Source organism: Moschus berezovskii, chromosome Y (assembly GCF_049115385.1).
Source record: "Moschus berezovskii isolate FMDL1 chromosome Y, NW_MosBer_1.0, whole genome shotgun sequence".
Lineage (NCBI taxonomy): Eukaryota > Metazoa > Chordata > Mammalia > Artiodactyla > Moschidae > Moschus > Moschus berezovskii.
In genome coordinates, this window is record NC_142489.1 from 757,682 (window position 1) to 779,726 (window position 22,045).

At 43.5% G+C, this 22,045-nt stretch overlaps 1 protein-coding gene across 3 annotated transcripts in view; it reads right to left on the minus strand.

Annotated features, from left to right (window-relative positions):
• The window catches only part of PCYT1B (phosphate cytidylyltransferase 1B, choline), a 124,639-nt gene that overhangs the window by 81,519 nt on the left and 21,075 nt on the right, over nt 1–22,045 (minus strand). For 2 of the 3 annotated variants that reach the window (XM_088834557.1, XM_055393569.2), the window contains exon 2: nt 5,039–5,138. In XM_088834557.1, coding sequence (XP_088690683.1) covers nt 5,039–5,138 — 100 coding nt within the window. Of the gene's footprint in view, nt 1–5,038; nt 5,139–5,637; nt 5,819–22,045 lie in introns of those variants that run through there. The other variant, XM_055393571.2, reaches the window with a different exon arrangement.

Below are 22,045 nucleotides of genomic sequence, written 5' to 3' on the forward strand. Positions count from 1 at the left end.
TCCAATGCAACAACTATCCTTTAGATAACTGCCACAATACTTGCTCCAACCACTAACAACAGTTACTCTTAAACTGTGGTTCTAGCAGTATAGTCCCAGGACAGGCATTACCTAGGAACTTGTTCCATTCCGTTCCGTTCCGTTCAGTCGCTCAGTCGTGTCCGACTCTTTGCGACCCCGTGGACTGTAGCCTACCAGGCTTCTCCGTCCATGGGATTCTCCAGGCAAGAATACTGGCGTGGGTTACCATTTCCTGCTCCAGGGGATCTTCCCGACCCAGGGATCGAACCCGGGTCTCCCGCATTGGAGGCATACGCTTTAACCTTAGAGATGCAAATACTCGAGCCTCACCCAGACTGAAATCTGGGAGAGGGGCCCAGCAGTGGGTTTTAGCAAGGCCTTCAGGGGGTTCTAAGCAAGCTAAAGTTTGAGGACCACTCTCAGTGACTATCAGAGTGTGGTCTAAGACAAATATGTGCCTTGTAAGTAATCAAAGAACTAACTTCTTGTCACATTTTAACATTGATATTAAAAGTTCTAAGTAGGGCTTCCCCAGTGGTTCAGTGGTAAAGAATTCACCTGCCAGTGCAGGAGACACAGGTTCAATTGCTGATCCAGGAAGATCCTACAGGCCATGGAGTAAATAAGTCCATGCACCAGAACTATTGAGCCTGTGCTCTAGAGCCCGAGAGCCACAACTAGTGAGTCCACATGCCGTAGAGTCTGTGCTATGCTACAAGAGAAGCCTCCACAATGAGAAGCTCACACACTGCAACTACAGAGTAGCCCCCGCTTTATGCAACTAGAGAAAAATCTATGCACATCAACGAAGACCCAGCACAGCCAAAAAAATTAAAAAAAAATTTTAAAGATGTTCAGGATGGGGAACACATGTACACGCGGGGCAGATTCATGTCAATGTATGGCAAAACCAATACAACAATGTAAAGTAATTAGCCTCCAATTAAAATAAATAAATGTTAAAAAAAATAAAAAATAAATAAATTCATATAAAAAATAAATAAATACATGACAAAAATAAATAAATACATTAAAAAATAAATAAATAAAGATGCTCTAAATAAATGATTTCCTAACAGAAGTTCCCTTGGCCAGATGCCCACCAAACATCACAAATTCTCCTGGATGACTTCCCAGTATGGTCACCTGAGATAAAAGGGGAGTACTTCTGAGAGTAGTAGCTCACCTTTGCTCCATCTCATCCCTCCTCTAATGACCTGTGTGCCACAGAGCCCACCGTACAGGTATTTAAAAATGCACCACCTTATTCGAGCTTGAGTTTCAGGCTTTAAACCTTTTGGCGGGACTTCCCTGGTGGTACAGTGGGTAAGAATCCTCCTGCCAATGCAGGAAACACAAGTTCGATCCCTGGTCTAGGAAGATCCCACATTCCATGAAGCAACTAAGCCTGTGTGCCACCACTACTGAACCTGTGCTCCAGAGCCCGTGAGCCCCAACTACTGAGCTCTAGAGCCCATGTTCTGCAACAAGAGAACCCACTGCAATGAGAAGCCCGTGCACTGCAACTGAGAGCTGCCCTGCTCACCACAACCAGAGAAAGCCCGAGTGCAGCAACAAAGACCCAGTGCCACCAAAAATAAAATAAGTTATTAAAACAACAACAACAAACACTTGGCAGTTAGCCTACAGGTGCTCAGTCTCACTCAACCAGCCTACAGCAGATCAAACTCTCTCTGATTCTATTTCCAACTGATGAGCTCCTTTTCTTGTCCCAATCTTTCATTCGTTCATTCATTCATTCACAAAGTACTTACTGAGCATACAGTACTTCTCCAGGTACTGGTAAAACAGCAGTGGGCACGGAGACGGCCCTCCCACTACAGAAGATCGTAGCTTCCGTCTTGTTCACACACTTGCTAACCTCCAGTTCAAAGTCTAAGCATGTTCTCACTGAGCTCCACGGGCTGCCGTGGGGCATGCTCCACAGGGCAGCCCATCATGGTGGACAAAGCAGGGGTATGAGGTGAAAGAGACTTGAGATTGAATCCCAGCTCTACCAGTCAGCTAGGACATTTGACAAGTTGCTTTCCAGTTCTCCAAGTGTCACCTGCCTTGTCAGCAGAGAGGGCACAAAAATACCCACCTTAACCAGTTTTTCAGTTCAGTTCAGTTGCTCAGTCGTGTCCGAATCTCCGCGACCCCATGAATCACAGCACGCCAGGCCTCCCTGTCCATCACCAACTCCCGGAGTTCACTCAAACTCATGTCCACAGAGTCGGTGATGCCATCCAGCCATCTCATTCTCTGTTGTCCCCTTCTCCTCCCGCCCCCAACCCTTCCCAGCATCAGTCTTTTCCAGTGAGTCAACTCGTCGCGTGAGGTGGCCAAAGTATTGCAGTTTCAGCTTTAGCATCAGTCCTTCCAGTGAACACCCAGGATTGATCTCCTTTTTTTGCAAAGACTAAATAGAGTACGCACAGGGCACAGCACCTAGCAGATGGAAAGCAAGTTCGAATCCCCTTTTCCTTTCCCTTAGAAAAGTAGGATCCTTTTCTGCTTGGGCCTAAAGCTCATCCGTTAACTTGAAGTCAAGTCTGTTCTCTTCATAACCACCTGGACTTTCATTCCACCTCTTAGATTTATTGCTGCGTCAGCATTTCTCAGGCTATGGTCTATAGGTCACCAACTTCAGAACTGCCTGGGCTATTTGTTAAAAATGCAGATGCCTGGGCTCCATCCTAGATTTAGGAGTCTGGGATAGTGAGCAAAAACCTCTGCTGCCTACAAACTTACCAGGTGATTCTTTGCACATTGGTTTAGCTACTCTGCACTATCTCCTCAAGGCTTTTCTTGCCTAAATTTTCACAAGTCATTATAAGGACTTCCTTGGTGATCCAGTAGTTAAGAATCCACCTGTCAACACAGACAACATGGGTTCAATCCCTGGTCCGGGAACTAAGATCCCACATGCCTCAGGGCAACTAAGCCTGTGAGCAAAACTACTGCGCCTGTGTGCCACAACTAGAGAGCAGCCCCGCTCACCATACAACAACAAAGACCCAGTGTGGCCAAAAATAAATAAGTAAATTTAAACAAAGAAGTCACTCACTACAAAGCCCTCTAACTGCCTGCTCTGCTCCTCGATTCACTCCCTCAAAGCTCTTCTTAAAGGGGCAGCAGAGTGTCATGGCCAACAGCTCAAGCTTGAGCACAAACAGGTTTTAGATCCAATCCCAGCTTTAGCACTTACCAGTGCATGGCAAGCCACTCCAGTACTCTTGCCTAGAAAATCCCATGGATGGAGGAGCCTGGTAGGCTGCAGTCCGTGGGGTCGCTAAGGGTCGGACACGACTGAGCGACTTCACTTTCACTTCTCACTTTCATGCATTGGAGAAGGAAATGGCAACCCACTCCAGTGTTCTTGCCTGGAGAATCCCAGGGACGGGGAGCCTGGTGGGCTGCCGTCTATGGGGTCGCACAGAGTCAGACACGACTGAAGCAACTTAGCAGCAGCAGTGGTTCTCAAAGCGTGGTTCCCCAGCAGCAGCCTCACCTGGGAACTTCTTAGAGATGCACATTCTTGGGTCTCACCCCAGTTGGACTGAATCAGGGGGTAAGGCCCAGCCACCTGTGTTTTAATAAGCCCTCTGGGTTATTCTGAGACAGACTCAAATGTGAGAAACACTGCCACTTATTAGCTAAACGATCTTCTGCAGCTTCACAGCTTCTCTAAAGTAGCGGTCCCCAACCTTTTTGGCACCAGGAACTGGTTTTGTGGGAGAGTTTTTCCATGGACTGGGGTGGGGATGGTTTGGGGATGACTCAAGTGCATTACATTGATTGTGCACTTTATTTCTATTGTTATTACATCAGTTCCACCTCAGATCATCAGGCACTATATCCTGGAGGTTGGGGACCCCTGGTCTAAAGCCTTCACTTCTTTACCTGTGAAATATTAAAAGTATCAACCACATAGGGTTGTGATAGTGAAATGACAATAAAGAACTTAGTGCACAGTAAGTACTTAGTAAGTACACAGTAAGTACGTTGCTGCTGTTTAAGCAAACTGTCTTTTGTCCCATGGACTCTATTACATTTGGGATGTTTGGTTTTTGGGCTGGCGAGTGGAAACCATAGAATTATGCCGTCTCAAATGGCTCAAGGCTCACCTGCTGGACTAGTCTTATTTTTCACTCCATCCCAATCGACAGGTATGCCACTCACTCACTCCCTTTCATTGTGCCTTCACTATTCCTATCTCACTTGCTCACAATATCCTTCCATTTTCTGCCCACAAAGAACCCATCGTACTTTTTCCAAAAGATCAGCTCAGGTCTGGGATTAGGTCTTGCCTGACTGCTTGAAGCCAAATGAATCTGCCCTTCTCAAAACTGTCAGCTATCATATGTGCTGCAGGATTTAACCCCTAAGAACATGCATGCAAGCTACTGGTGGGTTTTTACTTCATCTCTAGTTGTCTTGTCTCTTTAATTATAGTGAACACTCTTAGGAAACAGAGATAGCACCTTACAGTTCTTTATACATCTCTTCCCTCTCCATCTCTGGTAGGGGCTAAAGGAATGAACAGTAAGTTCCTAGAGCAGAGCCAGGGCATACTTAGAGAAACTTTTAAAACAAAGACTTTTAAGAATGGTAATAATTACAGAAGTGCAGGTTTGTCTATGACTTCACAGTTTTAAAAAAAATGCAATAGCATGTTTAATGCAATCTAGTTGTCATAAAAAGCCTGCTTAGGAATCCTGGCCCTGTTTGCACATGAGGAAACAGATTCAAACTGTTCTCATGACTCGCCCAAGTGGTAGAGAGTAAAGAAGAGAGCTGGGGCTCCAACTCCAGTGTCCTGCAACATCTTTTCCTTGACTACTTTGCTTGGTCCAGTTGATCGCCATCGGCGTTTACCCTTCCCGCCCTGTGCGATCACCTCTAGATGCATGTCTCCAATTTGAAGAGAGAGCTGCTCACATAATGATGGGCCTTTCCGCCACCTGAGATATCAGGACACAGCCCGTCCAGAGAATAAGTAGTACAGCCTCACCTGGTGTCCCTAAGCGGGCTTGAGCAATGGTCAGTTTCTCATGGGGTGCTTGGCACTGACAACTGGTTTCATCTGCAAATGGGGCAGGTGCAGTCAGGGTCTAGAAGGAAAAAAAAGAAAGGGAGTAAATTCAGTCTGATAGCCTTGGCTTTGGCACTGATTTCCCCTAAAGTTTTATTTCTTTTTGCTCCACGTGGATGATTAAGTAGAAGATATCCACTCAGTCTTTCAGAGAAATATTGAACTGTTAGAAAGAAAAACAGGGATATTGTTCATGAAGGCTTTTGTTTTTTTTCCTCTGACTGATGCTTCAGCAATAAGCTCTCCAGCATGTACTGTCTGCCAGGTACCAGACGTGGTGCTCTGAACATGGTCTCTCCCCCAGGCCCTGCAATACCCTGTGATGGCTAAGCACTGCTCTCCTATAGGCATTCTGTCCTTCTACAGCACAGGACGATATCATCTCTGCATCGCAGAAAAGGAAACTGAGGCTTAACAGGATTAAGGAACATGCCAAGTCATGCCCCCTGGAAAGGCACGATGCTCAGCTTGGAGCATTTCACAAACAACCAGGGCAGACTTCAAACATTCAGACTTACCCACACCCGGGGGTACTCGGCTGGAAGGAATGCCATGGTCAGGAGTGTGGCTGACATCTGTATTTCACACACAGTGGCCTGGCCAATCACAAACTCTGACGTCTCTTTAGCGCAAAGGCCCAAGCGGTTGTCTGTGCCCGGGGAGGGCCTAAAAGCCCAGCATTTCTGGCGGGCTGCAGATAACTGCTCCTCTCTGGTCGTTCCAACAGCCACCAACGGCTGGAGGCCCCGCCCCAGGCAGCTCAGGCTGGGGCTCTGGGGAGCGCTGTCAGAGAGATGTAGTCACTTGGAAGCCTGCCCAGGAAGTGGCTCTGCATTTTTGAGTCAGCCTCTTAAAATGAAAACCTCACTCTCTCTAGACAGAGGAAGACAAAGTGAGCCGTATTTCTGTAAACAAGGGGCAAGTGCAATCCAGAATCCATCTGTCGTCTTTGAACTACATCCTTACCATGGTCATCGCTACCTCATCTTCAATATTTTTAAAGCTGAAGGAGATGAGTCACTGTGAATACTACTCGTATTGCTGCATGAATTATTTCTTAGAGATAGACACAGGTGTTCCTTAACTTGGGAAGAATAAAGAATGATCCACACATGTGAAGGGGGCTGTGAGACTGCCATTCATTCACTCATTCACTCATATACATGTCAGGTGCCATCTGAGAACTGGAGGTAGAAGCACAGATAAGACCAGTCCCCATTCTGGAGGGACCCCCATGCTCCACTGACCTGCCCCTACCCTCTCCCCATTGTTGTACCTTTCGCCCTGGGAGCTGGAGTCCTGCCCTAAAGTTGTCTGGAGACCTCTCAGTTGCCTGAGGCTTTCTTAACCCCCACCCTCCCATTCAGGGCTCTGAAAGCCAAGCAAGACTTGAGACATGGATTCAGGAAATTTGAGTCTCTTACTGCTTCCCTTTGAGATACATTAAGGTGACCTTGTAGGCCATGGTGGACCAGGGAAGTATTTGTGAAGGAGCAAAGGGGTGCAGGTGCAGGGATGAGAGCAGAGGCTCTGGAGCCACAAAACAGGGGTTCAAATCCCCTTTCTAGCACTTAAAGGCTCTGTGTTCCAATTTGACTCTCCTGGTTGAAAGGAACAGATACTACAGCTAAGTCAAGAGATGAAGGCTTACTTTACAGCTATCCTGGCACACAAACTGTGGGGAAAAGGAGGAAAGGGGCAGCACCTGGCCCCAGAGTGCTCTACCTTGACCTGGCCACTCTCTGCATGTCCCTTTCTGTCCCGCTCAGATTACTCTGTTTCCTTTCACCACATCCAAGTCTCTGCCTTCTCCTCCCTCATAAACTTCAGCTTGAATACAGCCCATTGCAGCTTCCTCAGCCTCCCTGCCCAACCTTCTTTCAATGGCTCTGGGTTGAGCCTTTCAGTCCCAGCTCCTCCTCCTACCCACTTTCTTCTGCTTTCCATGCTTCCCAATTCAAAATCCTAATGGAAGATCAACTTGACCAAGTTCATCTGTTCAAACCAGGCCACAGCCAGGATCGGTTGGCACTAAGCCAGGTGCCACCTGGGGCCCAGTGGCTGGAGTTAGTGAAAGGGGGAGGACTAGTGAGGGAGGTCATGGGTAGCCTGTTATAGCCTCTTTAGCGGGAGCTGCCTTTGGAGCAAGAAATGTATCTGACTTTGGGGACATGCCTGCAATGTGGGTAGACCCGGGTTTAATCCCTGGGTGGGGAAGATCCCTTGGAGGAGGGCATGGCAACTAACTCGAGGATTCTTGCCTGGTAAATCCCATGGACAGAGGAGCCTGGTGGGCTACAGTCCATGGGATTGCGAAGAGTCTGACACAACTGAGTGACTAACACTTTCACTGGTGGTTAAGACTCCAAGCTGCATGCTTCCAAAGCAGGGTGCCCCGGTCAGGGAACTAAGATCCTGCGTGATGCAACTAAGATCCAGTGCAGCCAAATAGATATTTTTAAAAAAGAAATGTATCTGACTTTGTGTGTTCTTAAAAGGAAGCTCCTCAACTTAGTTGAAAGTCACTTTTATCCATAAAATGAGTACCTATCTTATAGGGGTGTTGTGAAAAATGGGGATCAGGTATGTGAGGGACCTGGTACTCAATGACTTGGAGCCATTTTTAGTGCTTCTAGCTTCTATTAGTGTTCACTGCTATATATCATAGTATTCAGTTCAGTTCAGTCGCTCAGTCATGTCCGACTCTCCGCGATCCCATGAATCACAGCACACCAGGCCTCCCTGTCCATCACCAACTCCCGGAGTTCACTCAAACTCATGTCCACAGAGTTGGTGATGCCATCCAGCCATCTCATTCTCTGTCGTCCCCTTCTCCTCCCGCCCCCAACCTTTCCCAGCATCAGAGTCTTTTCCAGTGAGTCAACTCGTCACATGAGGTGGCCAAAGTATTGCAGTTTCAGCTTCAGCATCAGTCCTTCCAATGAACACCCAGGATTGATCTCCTTTAGAATGGACTGGTTGGATCTCCTTGCAGTCCAAGGGACTCTCAAGAGTCTTCTCCAACACCACAATTCAAAAGCATCGATTTTTCGGCGATCAGCTTTCTTCACAGTCCAACTCTCACATCCATACATGACCACGGGAAAAACCATTGCCTTGACTAGATGGACCTTGGTTGGCAAAGTAATGTCTCTGCTTTTGAATATACTATCAAGGTTGGTCATAACTTTCCTTCCAAGGAGCAAGCGTCTTTTAATTTCATGGCTGCAATCAGCATCTGCAGTGATTTTGGAGCCCAAAAAAATAAAGTCTGACACTGTTTCCACTGTTTTTCCATCTATTTCCCATGAAGTGATGGGACCAGATGCCATGATCATCGTTTTCTGAATGTTGAGCTTCAAGCCAACCTTTTCACTCTCCTCTTTCACTTTCATCAAGAGGCTTTTGAGTTCCTCTTCACTTTCTGCCATAAGGGTGGTGTCATCTGCATATATGAGGTTATTGATATATCTCCCGGCAATCTTGATTCCAGCTTGTGCTTCTTCCAGCCCAGCGTTCCTCATGATGTACTCTGCATATAAGTTAAATAAGCAAGGTGACAATATACAACCTTGACGTACTCCTTTTCCTATTTGGAACCAGTCTGTTGTTCCATGTACAGTTCTCACTGTTGCTTCCTGACCTGCATACAGGTTTCTCAAGAGGCAGGTCAGGTGGTCTGGGATTCCCATCTCTTTCAGAATGTTCCACAGTTTATTGTGATCGAAGCAGTCAAAGGCTTTGGCATAGTCAATGAAGCAGAAATAGATGTTTTTCTGAAACTCTCCTGCTTTCTCCATGATCCAGCGGATGTTGGCAATTTGATCTCTGGTGCCTCTGCCTTTTCTAAAACCTGCTTGAACATCTGGAAGTTCATGGTTCACATACTGCTGAAGCCTGGCTTGGAGAATTTTGAGCATGACTTTACTAGCGTGTGAGATGAGTGCAATTGTGCGGTAGTTTGAGCATTCTTTGGCATTGCCTTTCTTTGGGATTGGAATGAAGACTGACCTCTTCCAGTCCTGTGGGCACTGCTGAGTTTTCCAAATCTGCTGGCATATTGAGTGCAGCACTTTCACAGCATCATCTTTCAAGACTTGAAATAGCTCAACTGGAATTCCATCACCTCCACTAGCTTTGTTCGTAGTGATGCTTTCTAAGGCCCATTTGACTTCACATTCCAAGATGTCTGGCTCTAGGTCAGTGATCACGTTATCGTGACTATCTTGGTCGTGAAGATCTTTTTTGTACAGTTCTTCTGGGTATTCTTGCCACCTCTTCTTAATATCTTCTGCTTCTGTTAGGTCCATACCATTTCTGTCCTTTATTGAGCCCATCTTTGCATGAAATGTTCCCTTGGAATCTCTAATTTTCTTGAAGAGGTCTCTTGTTTTTCCTATTCTGTTGTTTTCCTCTATTTCTTTGCGTTGATCGCTGAGGAAGTCTTTCTTATGTCTCCTTGCTATTCTTTGGAACTCTGCATTCAGATGCTTATATCTTTCCTTTTCTCCTTTGCTTTTCGCCTCTCTTCTTTTCACAGCTATTTGTAAGGCCTCCTCAGACAGCCATTTCCCTCTTTTGCATTTCTTTTCCATGGGGATGGTCTTGGTCCCTGTCTCCTGTACAATGTCACGAACCTCCGTCCAGAGTTCATCAGGCACTCTATCAATCAGATCTAGTCCCTTAAATCTATTTCTCACTTCCACTGTATAGTCATAAGGGATTTGACTGAGGTCATATCTGAATGGTCTAGTGGTTTTCCCTACTTTCTTCAATTTAAGTCTGAATTTCACAATAAGGAGTATATCATAGTATATAGTACTATATATTATGATTAATTATATCTATTGTGTAGTTCCCCATTGAAACAAGCAAACTGACTCATACATGAACTTTTAGGACACAACGCAAATAGACAAATGAATTGGCAAATGGGGTTAACTTACATTAATGATTCATTAACCTTCAATGTATGTGGCCAGTGAATCCTTTTTACATGATCTAAAATAAATTACTAACTGGAGATCTTTTATGTGCTAGTCACAAACTTTATTAAAGATATAAGGTGTTGCTGTTTTCCAAGAAAGGTATCAATATATTTTAGAGGGTGTGAAATCTGGTAATTAGAGTTGTAAAGCAACAGTAGTTACTCAAAGGTGAAAACAGGTTTATGTGCACTGTGCATTTTGTTCTTAATCATTGTGACCTAGAAGTAGGAAAACAGATGAAGCAAAGAGATAGAAGGCAGAGGATGCTCTTAAATGTACTTGTGAGCCTGTGAGTAGTCCATTAACAGTAGTTGACATGGAGAAGGGGTATTTCTTGTTATGTACAAGGCACTGTGCTTAGAATGGGGAGAGTGTAAAAATAAATGAACTACAGACAGGCTTGTTCTCTGGGATACTTCCTAGGTTGAAATTCAAGCTCTACTTTCATGAAGACTTTGGTTAAAGACCAGCTATCATCAACCAGCCCTGTGATCTGAGGCAGTTTTTTGCAGCCTGAACAACCCAGAACCTCCTCCTCTGAGTCAGAGCAAATCATTTGATTTAGAAGGAATTCTAGGGCTTCCCTGGTGACTCAGTGGTAAAGAATCCACCTGCCAATGAAGGAGATGCAGGTTCGATCCCTGATCCAGGAAGATCCCACATGCCATGGAGCAACAAAGCTGGTGCGCCACAACTACTGAAGCCCACATGCCCTAGAGCCCATGCTCCACAACAAGAGAAGCCACTGCAATGAGAAGCCCACACACTGCAACTAGAGAGTAGTCCTTGCCTGCTGCAACTAGTGGAAAAAAATATACACAGCAACAAACACCCAGCACACCCAAAAATAAACAAATAAAATTAGAGAAGGAATTCTATGCTATCAGGTTGTCCCCTCCACCTACAAGTGGCAGTCCAACCTCAGGACAACAGGATTAAGATAGCCAGAGGCTCGAGAGGGACCATGACTTGTCCATCTGAGCCTCCAGGCTCTGTATCAGCCTGCAGGGCACCCAGGCCCCCATCTATTCCTCACCGTTTGCCAGAGCTAGGATGGTTCCAGGGATTCTCTGGTCTAGGCCTTACATGAGACATAAAACTGAGGCCCAATAACATAGCATACAAACCTTCAAGTGCCTACCTAGTGCCGTGTATCCATCTATATTCCATCACATGTACTAGTTCATTTAATTTGTACCCTGTTCTTTCCACTGAACTGTAAAGGACCTGTCTTCAACAGTGACACCAAGTGGCAGCAAGAAGCAACAGCAGGGGTAGATCCCTCAGACTCAGTGACCTTTTGGGCTCCCTTTTGAACTGAGGACACACAAGGATTCTAAGAGAATCAGGACAAAGGGGTCTCAAAAACAAGATACTGGACTTTTCGCTAATTAGAAAAGTGAGGGGGGAGCAAACACTTGAAAAAACAAAAGCGTGGGACTTCATTTTTACCCAGACTTAGTGAAATAGGCCAGATTACTTACATATAAACAAGCCTCAGCCTAAGACTCCAAGTCACCAGATCACATTGTCGAGTGTTTACTAACTAGCACGTGCTGTGTGTTTCATATGATGCCAGATGTTTTTAGGATAGATAAGGGGGTAGGGGAGGAAATAAGAAAGCGAAAAACAAAATTGGCTGTGGGGCTGCTGCTGCTGCTAAATCACTTCAGTCGTGTCCGACTCTGTGCGACCCCATAGACGGCAGTCCACCAGGCTCCCCCGTCCCTGGGATTCTCCAGGCAAGAACACAGCAATCCTCAAAGGTGAAGGGTGGCCTTTTTAGAATAGAAAGAGGTATTATTTTGAACAGGCATATTAAATTTTTAGCAATTTTATATGTGAGGGGAAATTCTACCCTCTTCAACATACAAGTCACCGAAATTAAGCCTCTTGACTGATAGAGATCATCAGAGGATAGACTATGCCCCCTTAGGAAGCCATATACCAAATTCGGGGCTAGAGAGGCCCATGAAATTTTTATGTTTACTAGAGGAGAATGAGGATTTTTAAAGGGTTAAGAAGCCCTGGCCCAGCGCCCTGAACCTCTCATATGCAAAGGCCTTGCCAGACCACAGAGTTGGAGCTAGACTGCAATAAAACCTGTACCTAATTTAAGATTTCAGAACACCCAGTCATTGCATGCGGACATGTTGCCTATTTGTCATACGAAGCTCTGGTTATGCAAACTGCATGGCAGTACCACATGAAAGCATGTTCCCATCAGTCTTCTTAAGGGGGAAGATTAGACACTGGGCATTTCATTTGCAGAATATGTTCAACTGGACATTATCAACTATTTACTTAAAACAAAAGCTATTAGGCACTATATAAAATATACATTACAAACATTATTTAAGTACAAAAGTGGTCAGTAGAACCTCTATTTATGCACTAGGCATCTCTGACTGACAACAGGCTCAATCACACAGCAAGTTAATCAACCAATCAAAATTTAGTATGGTACTGCTGAGAGTGACAGGCCAACTGCAAAGCTGCTTGTTTAAGCTAAGCTACTTTTAACTACAGTGGGGCTATTCAGTCAGGCCTGAGTTCAAATCCTAGTTCCATAAATCAGTGGCCATTTGATTTCCTAAATTTGAGTTTTAAAAATTGCTGGTTCTTAACCTCTCTAACCTTCAGTATCCTCATCCAGAACATCTATAAAAGAAGAATAATAAAATGATCTATCTCAGGACTTCCCTGGGAATTCCCCAGTGGTTAGAATCCATCTTTCAAAGAAGGGGACATGGGTTTGATCTCTGGTGGGGAACTAAGACCCCACGTGCCGTGGGGCAACTAAGCTCACACACTGGAACTAGAGAGAGCCCACATACCACAACAAAGACCCAGCACAGCCAAAAATAAAAGAAAAAAAAATAATAAAAAGGAGTAGTCATTTTGAAAAAAAATGATCTATCTCATGAAGTTGTTGTGAGGAGTAAATGAAATGATGTATGCATGATTAACATCTTCCTTCTGCCTCTCCAGAATACATACTCTCCCACCTTCTTTACTCCTCAGCATATGGCTTTCTGTATGGACTCCAACACTGGGTTCTCTTGCCTTCCTGCTTCCAGTTGGGTTGGGTCCATGGGAAGCATGCAAAATGCTGGCGGGTAGAACAAGAGGGTACTCATCTCCCTGGTATCATCCCTGAGAGGAACCAGTATGCTAGTCCTGCCCTCTGCCTGAGAGCCACAGCTCCATGAGGTTCTGGTAACCGCATTCTCCCCATACCCCTTTCCTGCCTAGGGCTGGCAATGTGTCTAGGCCTCCCAGTGTTTCTAGGCTTCAGGTATTATACCCATACTATACTTTGAGGTTTCCTTAAACTCTGCCCATGCCTTTAAAAATAGTCCCTTTGTTGAGCTGTCTTCAAATTCCCCCTTTAGAGTAAGCAGTCTATGTCTCGCCAAGGCCTTGACTGATACGGTGTATATAATGGTATGATGCCAGGCTCAATAAATTTAGCCAGCAAATGTTGATGAGGCATGTTAAGAAGCACAGAAATCAATTGAAAAGTGAATTACCCATAGTTAATAAAGTCATAATTGTCTAAAGAATGTCTTCCAGTTGGAAAGACTTGTACGATGACAGAACATTTGAGTCAGGATTTGCAAGAGAGAAGAGAAAGAAAGACTCTACTTCTCCTAAGGAGGTCTTTGGCTTTAGGACTGACCGACTTTAGAACTGCAAAATCAGAAACACAAAAAGATGGCACAAAGTTCATCCCTTAGTCCCATGCTGTCAGGTTTGTATCTACTTGTCACTGAATGTATTTTTTTAAGGCCTGATTTTATTTGGGATCAGAGTTTTTTAATCTTCTGAAAACAGAGAGTAAAGACAAAGTAGATCTCAGAGGTGACTAGAGGCCTAACACATGTGAATCACTGGACTCTTGGACAGTGTTATTGATGACAAAGAATCTCAGATCAGGCAGCTGGTGCAAAGATTCAACACAGAGCAGTGGCACAGAGGAAAAGGTGGCCCAGTACACAGCTCAGTACCAAGAAATACCCATTTTTCACTTGACTAAGTATGGCTCACACATATTCTGAACTAACAGGCACCATTAAAAACAGCAAGATAGATACATCTGCAAAGACAGGGAACCATTTCTGAGACATTTTCTTGAATGCAAAAGGCAAGTCACAAAACAATATGTACACGTTATATAGTATGATATCATTTATGGTTAGAGAGAACTAGGGAATTGTATAGAAATAGGTGAGAACTGTGCCGTCCAATACCACATAGCCATTAGCCATATGCGACAATTTAAATGCAAGTTATGATTTGTCATCGTCATTCAGTCAGTCATGTCTGACTCTTTGTGACCCCATAGACTGCAGCACACCAGGTTTCCTGTCCTAAACCATCTCCCAGAGCTTGTTCAAACTAATGTCCATTGAGTCGGTGATGCCATCCAACCATTTATCCTCTGTCACTCCCTTCTCCTCCTGCCTTCAGTCTTTCCCAGCATCAGGGTCTTTCCCAATGAGCTGGGCCTTCGTATCAAGTAGCCAAAGTATTGGAGCTTCACCTTCAGCATCAGTCCCTCCAATGGATATTCAGGATTGATTTCCTTTAGGATTGACTAATTTGGTCTCCTTGCAGTCCAAGGGATTCTCAGTCTTCTCCAACATCACAGTTCAAAAGCATCAATTCTTAGGCACCCAGCCTTCTGCAATGAAGCAGATGTTTTTCTCTAGCTTTTTCTATGATCCAGCGGATGCTGGCAATTTGATCTCTGGTTACACTGCCTTTTCCAAATCCAGCTTGTAAATCTGAAAGTTCTTGGAAACAATGCCCAGTTGTGGATGTGGCTGGTGGTGAAAGTAAAATCTGATGCTGTCAAGAGCAATACTGCATAGCAACCTGGAATGTTAGGTCCATGAATCAAGGTAAAGTGCATGAGGTCAAACAGGAGATGGCAAGAGTGAACATCGACATTTTAGGAATCAGTGAACTAAAATGGATAAGGGGCTTCCCAGGTAGAGCTAGTGGTAAAGAACCCACCTGCCAATGTAGAAGACATAAAAGATGCGGGTTCAATACCTGGGTTGTGAAGATCGCCTGGAGAAGGGAATGGCAACACACTATAGTATTCTTGCCTAGAGAATCCCATGGATAGAGGAGCCTGGTGAGCTATGGTCCAAGGCGTCGCACAGAGTTGGACATGACTGAAGTGACTTAGCATGCACAAAATGGACAGGAATGGGCGAATTTAATTCAGATGGCCATTATATTTACTACTGTGGGCAAGAATCCCTTAGAAGAAATGGAGTAGCCTTCATAGTCAACAAAATAAGAGTCTGAAATGCAGTACTTGGGTGCAATCTCAAAAATGACAGAATGATCTGTTTGTTTCCAAGGGAAACCATTCAATATCACAGTAATCCAAGTCTATGCCCTAATTGGTAATGCTGAAGAAGCTGAAGTTGAATGGTTCTATGAAGACCTACAAGACCTTCTAGAACTAACATAAAAATAAGATGTCTTTTTCATCATAGGGGACTGGAATGCAAAAGTAGGAAGTCAAGAAACATCTGGAGTAGCAAGCAAGTTTGGCCTTGGAGTACAAAATGAAGCAAGACAAAGGCTAACAAAGTTTTGCCAAGAGAATGCATTGGTCATTGCAAACACCCGCTTCCAAAGACACAAGAGACAACTCTACACATGGACATCACTGGATGCTCAATACTGACATCAGATTGATTATATTCTCTGTAGCCAAAGATGGAGAAGCTCTATACAGTCAGCATAAACAAGACTGGGAGCTGACTGTGGCTCAGATCATGAACTCCTTACTGCAAAATTCAGACTTAAATTGAAGAAAGTAGGGGAAACCACTAGACCAATTCAAGTATGATCTAAATCAAATCCCTTATAATTACACAGTGAAAGTGACAAACAGATTTAAGAGATTAGATCTGATAGACAGAGTACCTAAAGAACTATGGACGGAAGTTTGTAACACTGTACAGGAGGCTGTGATAAAAACCGTCCCCAAGAAAAAGAAATGCAAAAAGGCAAAATGGTTGTCTGAGGAGGCCTTACAAATAGCTGAGAAAAGAAGAGAAGCAAAAGGCAAAGGAGAAAAGGAAAGATATACCCATTTGAATGCAGAGTTCCAAAGAATATCAAGAAGAGATAAGAAAGCCTTGTTAAGTGATCAGTGCAAAGAAACAGAGGAAAATAATAGAATGGGAAAGACTAGAGATCTCCTCAAGAAAATCAGAGATACCAAGGGAACATTTCATGCAAAGATGGGCTCAATAAAGGACAGAAATGGTATGGACCTAACAGAAGCAGAAGATATTAAGAAGATGTGGAAGAATACACAGAAGAACTGTACAAAAAAGATCTTAGCAACCTGGATAATCATGATGGTGTAATCACTCACCTGCAGCCAGATATCCTGGAGTGTGAAGTCAAGTGGGCCTTAGAAAGCATCACTACGAACAAAGCTAGTGGAGGTAATGGAATTTCAGCTGAGCTATTTCAAATCCTGAAAGATGATGCTGTGAAAGTGCTGCACTCAATATGCTAGCAAATTTGGAAAACAGCAGTGGCCACAGGACTGGAAAAGGTCAGTTTTCATTACAATCTCAAAGAAGAGCAATGCCAAAGAACGTTCAAAGTACCACACAAGTGCACTCATTTCACATGCTAGCAAAGTTATGATTAATTAAATTTATATAAAATAACAAAGTTTCTCAGTTCCACTAGCCATATTTCAATTGCTCAATAACCACATGTGGCTAGTGGCTACTGTATTATCACAGATGTAGAACATTCCAATCATCACAGAAAGTTCTATTGGACAGCACTGGCCTAGAAAAATACACAACGAATTGTTAACTGGGGTTATCTCTGGGGAAGAAATTAGCATTAGGAGAATAGATGAAAAAATGTTTTCACTGTTTACTCCATATATATATCTGTTATTTTATTTTTACCATGAGAATACACTGATGTAATGCATATAATTTAAAAATAAATTTAAAGAAATATTTCCTCCCCTGTGAATTTAGAGATGCAGGAAACTTAATCAAGGATCACAGTCCTAAATATGTAGGGTGGAAGCTATCTAACAGGAAATGAGTACTTCAAAAAATAACAACTATTATCTATAAACTCACTGTTACAAAACATTATTCCCAGGTATGTGGAACATTTAAAACCCATTTGATAACCAACAGGGACCTACTGTATAGCACAGGGAACCCTACTCAATATTTTGTGATAACCAATAATGAGAAAGGAATCTAAAAAAAAAGAATGAACAAAGGTATAACTGAATCGCTTTGCTGTATACCTGAAACTAACAAAACATTGTAGATCAACTATACTCCAATAAAATTTAAAATTTTAAAAATTCATTTGTCCTTTTAAAAACCATTTATATTGTCTTCACAGTACCCACCCATCATTTATTTTTCCAACAAACACTACTTTGAATGCTTGCTGTATGCCAGGCACTGTTTTAAGTTCTGAGGATACACAGGGGGAACAAAACAGACAAAAAAATCCTGCCCTTGTGATGCTTAAAGACAATAAGCAACAAAAAAGATCATAAAATGTGTAGTATGTTAAAAGGAGATAAGTTCTACAGAAAAAAAAAAAAACAACAAGACAACAAAGGGGAAAAGGGAGTTAGGGGGTATAACTGCAAAGAGGACAGTTAAGAAAGTTGATACATGTGTAAATATATAAAAGATCAATTGAGGCATGTGGTAAAAGAACGCTCCATGCAGAGCAAACAGCAAGTGCAAAGGCCCTGAGGCAGGAGCATGGGTGGCTTCTGCCAGCAATAACAAGAAGGCCAGTGTGCCTGGAGGAAAGGAGTAAAAAAGAAAAACAGTAGGAAATACAGCCAGAGAGGTGAGGCATAAGGAAGGGGATGGAAGGCAACCAGTACTGTGGGGTTTTCAGGATGCTATCAAGACTGGCTTTCACTCTGAGGAGATGGGAATCAGTACCAAGTTTTAAACAGCCGACTTAGTTTTCACAGGACTACCTGGCTGCAATATTGAGCACAGACAGCAAGAAGTCAAAGGTGGAAGCAAGGAAACCCCTAACACATCTGGTATCGTGACCAGGCAAGAGCAGATGAAGGCTAGGGCCAAAGTGAGGGGTGGCAGTGGAAGGGTGAGATTCTGTATTGATTCTGAATAAATAAAATTTGGAATTGATTGGATGTAGTGTGTGAAAGCGGAGAAGGCAATGGTAAGCCACTCCAGTACTATTGCCTAGAAAATCCCATGGATGGAGGAGCCTGGTAGGCTGCAGTCTGTGGGGTCGCTAGGGGTCGGACACGACTGAGCAACTTCACTTTCACTTTTCACTTTCACACATTGGAGAAGGAAATGGCAACCCACTCCAGTGTTCTTGCCTGGAGAATCCCAGGGACGGGGGAGCCTGGTGGGCTTCCACCTATGGGGTCACACGGAGTCGGACACGACTGAAGTGACTTAGCAGCAGCAGCAGTGTGTGAAAGAATGAGAGGATTCAGAGTAACGCCACAGTTACTGGTCTGAAGAACTGGAAAGATGGGCACTGCCATTCCCTAGGATGGGGAGGACACTGGAACTAGGGCTTTGACAGTGGGAGGTACAGGATGGCGAGATCAAGAATTCCCTTCTCAAACCCACACTTCAATGTAGATTTGGGCTTTTGGTTTTTGGTGGGTTATTTTTGGCTGCAAGGCACGTGGGATCCTAGTTCCCTGACCAAGGATCAAACCCTCGTCCCCTGCAGTGGAAGCATGGAGTCTTAACCACTGGACCACCAGGGGATTCCCTAGATTTGTTTAATCTACAAGAAATGAGTCAAGAATATACAATGGGGAAAAGACAGCCTCTTCAATAAGTGATATCAGGGAAACGGGACAGGAACTCACAAAAGAATCAAACCAGACTACTCTCTCACATCACACAGAAACATAAATTTGAAATGGATTAAAAGACTTAAATATAGGATCTGAAACCATAAAACTTCTAGTATAAAACTCAGGCAGTAAGCTCTTTCATGTTGATCTTAGTAGTAGTTTGTTGGGGGCGGGGGGAGAGGTGTCTTCTCAGGAAAGGGAAACAAAGGCAAGAATAAATAAATGGGGGACTTCCCTGGTGGTCCAGTTGTTAAGACTCTGTGCTCCCAATGCAGGGGGCACAGGTTCAATCCCTGATTGAGGAACTGAGATTGTGCATGCCATGCAGCACAGCCAAATAAATAAAGGGACTTCAAACTAAAAAGCTTCTGAACTGTTGGTGAGAATGTAAATTGGAATGTAAACTATGGAGAAGAGTTTGGCAGTTCCTCAAAAAATTCAGAACTGAACTACCATACGGCCCAGCAGTTCCACTTCTGGGTATCTATCCAAAGAAAACAAAATTGCCAATTAGAAAAGATACATGGACCCCTTTGTTCATTACAGCTTTATTTACAATAGCCAAGACACAGAAGCAACCTAAGGGTCCACCAATAGATGACTGGGTAGAGAATTCCCTGGCGGTCCAGTGGTTAGGGTTCCGCACTTCCATGCAGGCAGTACAAGTACGATGCCTGGCTGGGGAGCTAAGAGCCTGCATGCTGCACGGCCAAAAAATAAATAAGTACAAAAAATAGATGAATGGACAAAGATGCGGTATGTATGAATATATGTGTTTATATATATATCAGTTCAGTTCAGTTCAGTCGCTCAGTCGTGTCCGACTCTTTGCGACCCCATGAATCACAGCACGCCGGGCCTCCCTGTCCATCACCAACTCCCGGAGTTTATATATATGGACACATATATATGTATATAAAAACATACATACACACACAATGGAATAGGTCATTAAAAAAGAATGAAATGTTGCCACTTGTGAAGACATGGATGGATCTAGAGGGTATTACACAAAGTGAAACAAATCAGACAGAAAGACAACTACTGTATCATTTCACTTATATGTGGAATCCAAAAAAACAAGTGCACAAATGTAACAGAACAGAAACAGTATACATACAGAGAACAAACAGGTGGTTGCCAGAGGGGAGAGATGTGAGGGCAGTAAAGAAATAGCCGAGGGATATTAAGAGATACAAACTTCCAGGTGCAAAATAAATGAGGCACAGATACGAAGTATACAGCGTGGGAAATATAGTTATTAACTATGCAATATCTTGGTAGGGGGATATATCATAATTAGACTTACTGTGGTTATCATTTTCAAGTGTATAGCGATACTGAATCACTATGTTGTGTTAACAGGAAGATTGTGTTATAGGTCAATTATACTTCAAAAATAAAACTCATAGAAGAGATCAGATTGGTGTCACCAGAGGTAGGGGATTAGAGATGGGGGTAACTGATGAAGGTGGTCAAAAGGTATAATTCCCAGTTATAAGATAAATAAATACTAGGGATGTAATGAACAACATGATAAATGTCATTAACACTGCTATACGGGGGAGCCTGGTGGGCTTCCATCTATGGGATCACACAGAGTCGGACACGACTGAAGTGACTTAGCAGCAGCAGCATGTTACATATGAAAATTGTTAAGGGAATAAATCCTAAGTGTTCTCATTACAAGGAAAAAATTTTTTTCTACTTATTTAATTTTTTACCTATAGGAGATGACTGATGTTAACTAAACCTACTATGATAATCATTTCATGCTGTATGTAAGTCAAATCATTATGTTGTATACCTTAAACTTATACAATGCTATATGTCAATTTTATCTCAATAAAACTGGAAGAAAAAATAAACTTTAAAAAAGAATTCTGTTCTCACACATTTGGTTTGACATGCCTATTAGACAACCAAGTGGAGATGTCAGGTGGGCAGTTGGTTGTACAAGTCTGGAGTTTGGGACAGAGGACTAAGTTAGCGATACACGTTAAGAAGCCATCAGAATTTAAATACTTAAAACCACTAGGCTAGATTCATTCATTCAGCTAGGGTGAGTACAGATTGAAGAGAGGTCCCCATGGGCACTTGAGGAGACAATGTATATTTATGGCCTGTCCCCCAACTACTATGGAAACTCCAAGAAACAGGGACTAAGTCTGTTCTATTCACTACTACGTTCATACTTTCTAAGGCAGTTGCTTAGTCATGTCTGACTCTTTTGTGACCCTTTGGACTATAGCCCACCAAGCTCCTCTGTCCTTGGGATTTCCCGGGCAAGAATACCAGAGTGGGTTGCAATTTCCTTGTCCAGAGGATCTTCCCAATCCAGGGATCAAACCAGTATCTCCTACATTGGCAGGCAGATTCTTTACAACTAAGCCTCCAGGCAAGCTCTTCTAAGGCAGTACCTGACATATAAAATGTCCTCAATAAATATTTGCTGAATGGAGATTTTAAAGTCACTGGAGAATGACTACTGATAAAAAAAAAAAAACTAGAGAAAGAATGATTATTGATAAAGATTAAACTGATGTAAGGCCATTATCTTCATTGCCTCCACCATAGTTTGGCCCCAGGTAAATAACAGGGAGAGAACACAGCCCCACCCATCAACAGAAAATTGGACTAAAGATTTACTGAACATGGCCCTGCCCATCAGAACGAGACCCAGTTTCGCCCTCAGTCAGTCTCTCCCATCAGGAAGCTTCCATAAGCCTCTTAGCTTTCTCCATCAGAGGGCAGACAGACTGAAAACCACAATCACAGAAAACTAACCAATCTGATCACATGAACCACAGCCTTGTCTAACTCAGTGAAATTATGAGCCATGCCATGTAGGGCCACCCAAGATGGACGGGTCATGGTGGAGAGTTCTGACAAAACGTGGCTCACTGGAGAAGGGAATGGCAAACCACTTCAGTATTCCTGCCTTGAGAACCCCATGAACAGTATGAAAAGGCAAAAAGATATGACACTGAAAGATGAACTCCTCAGGTCTGTAGGTGCCCAATATGCTACTGGAGATCAGAG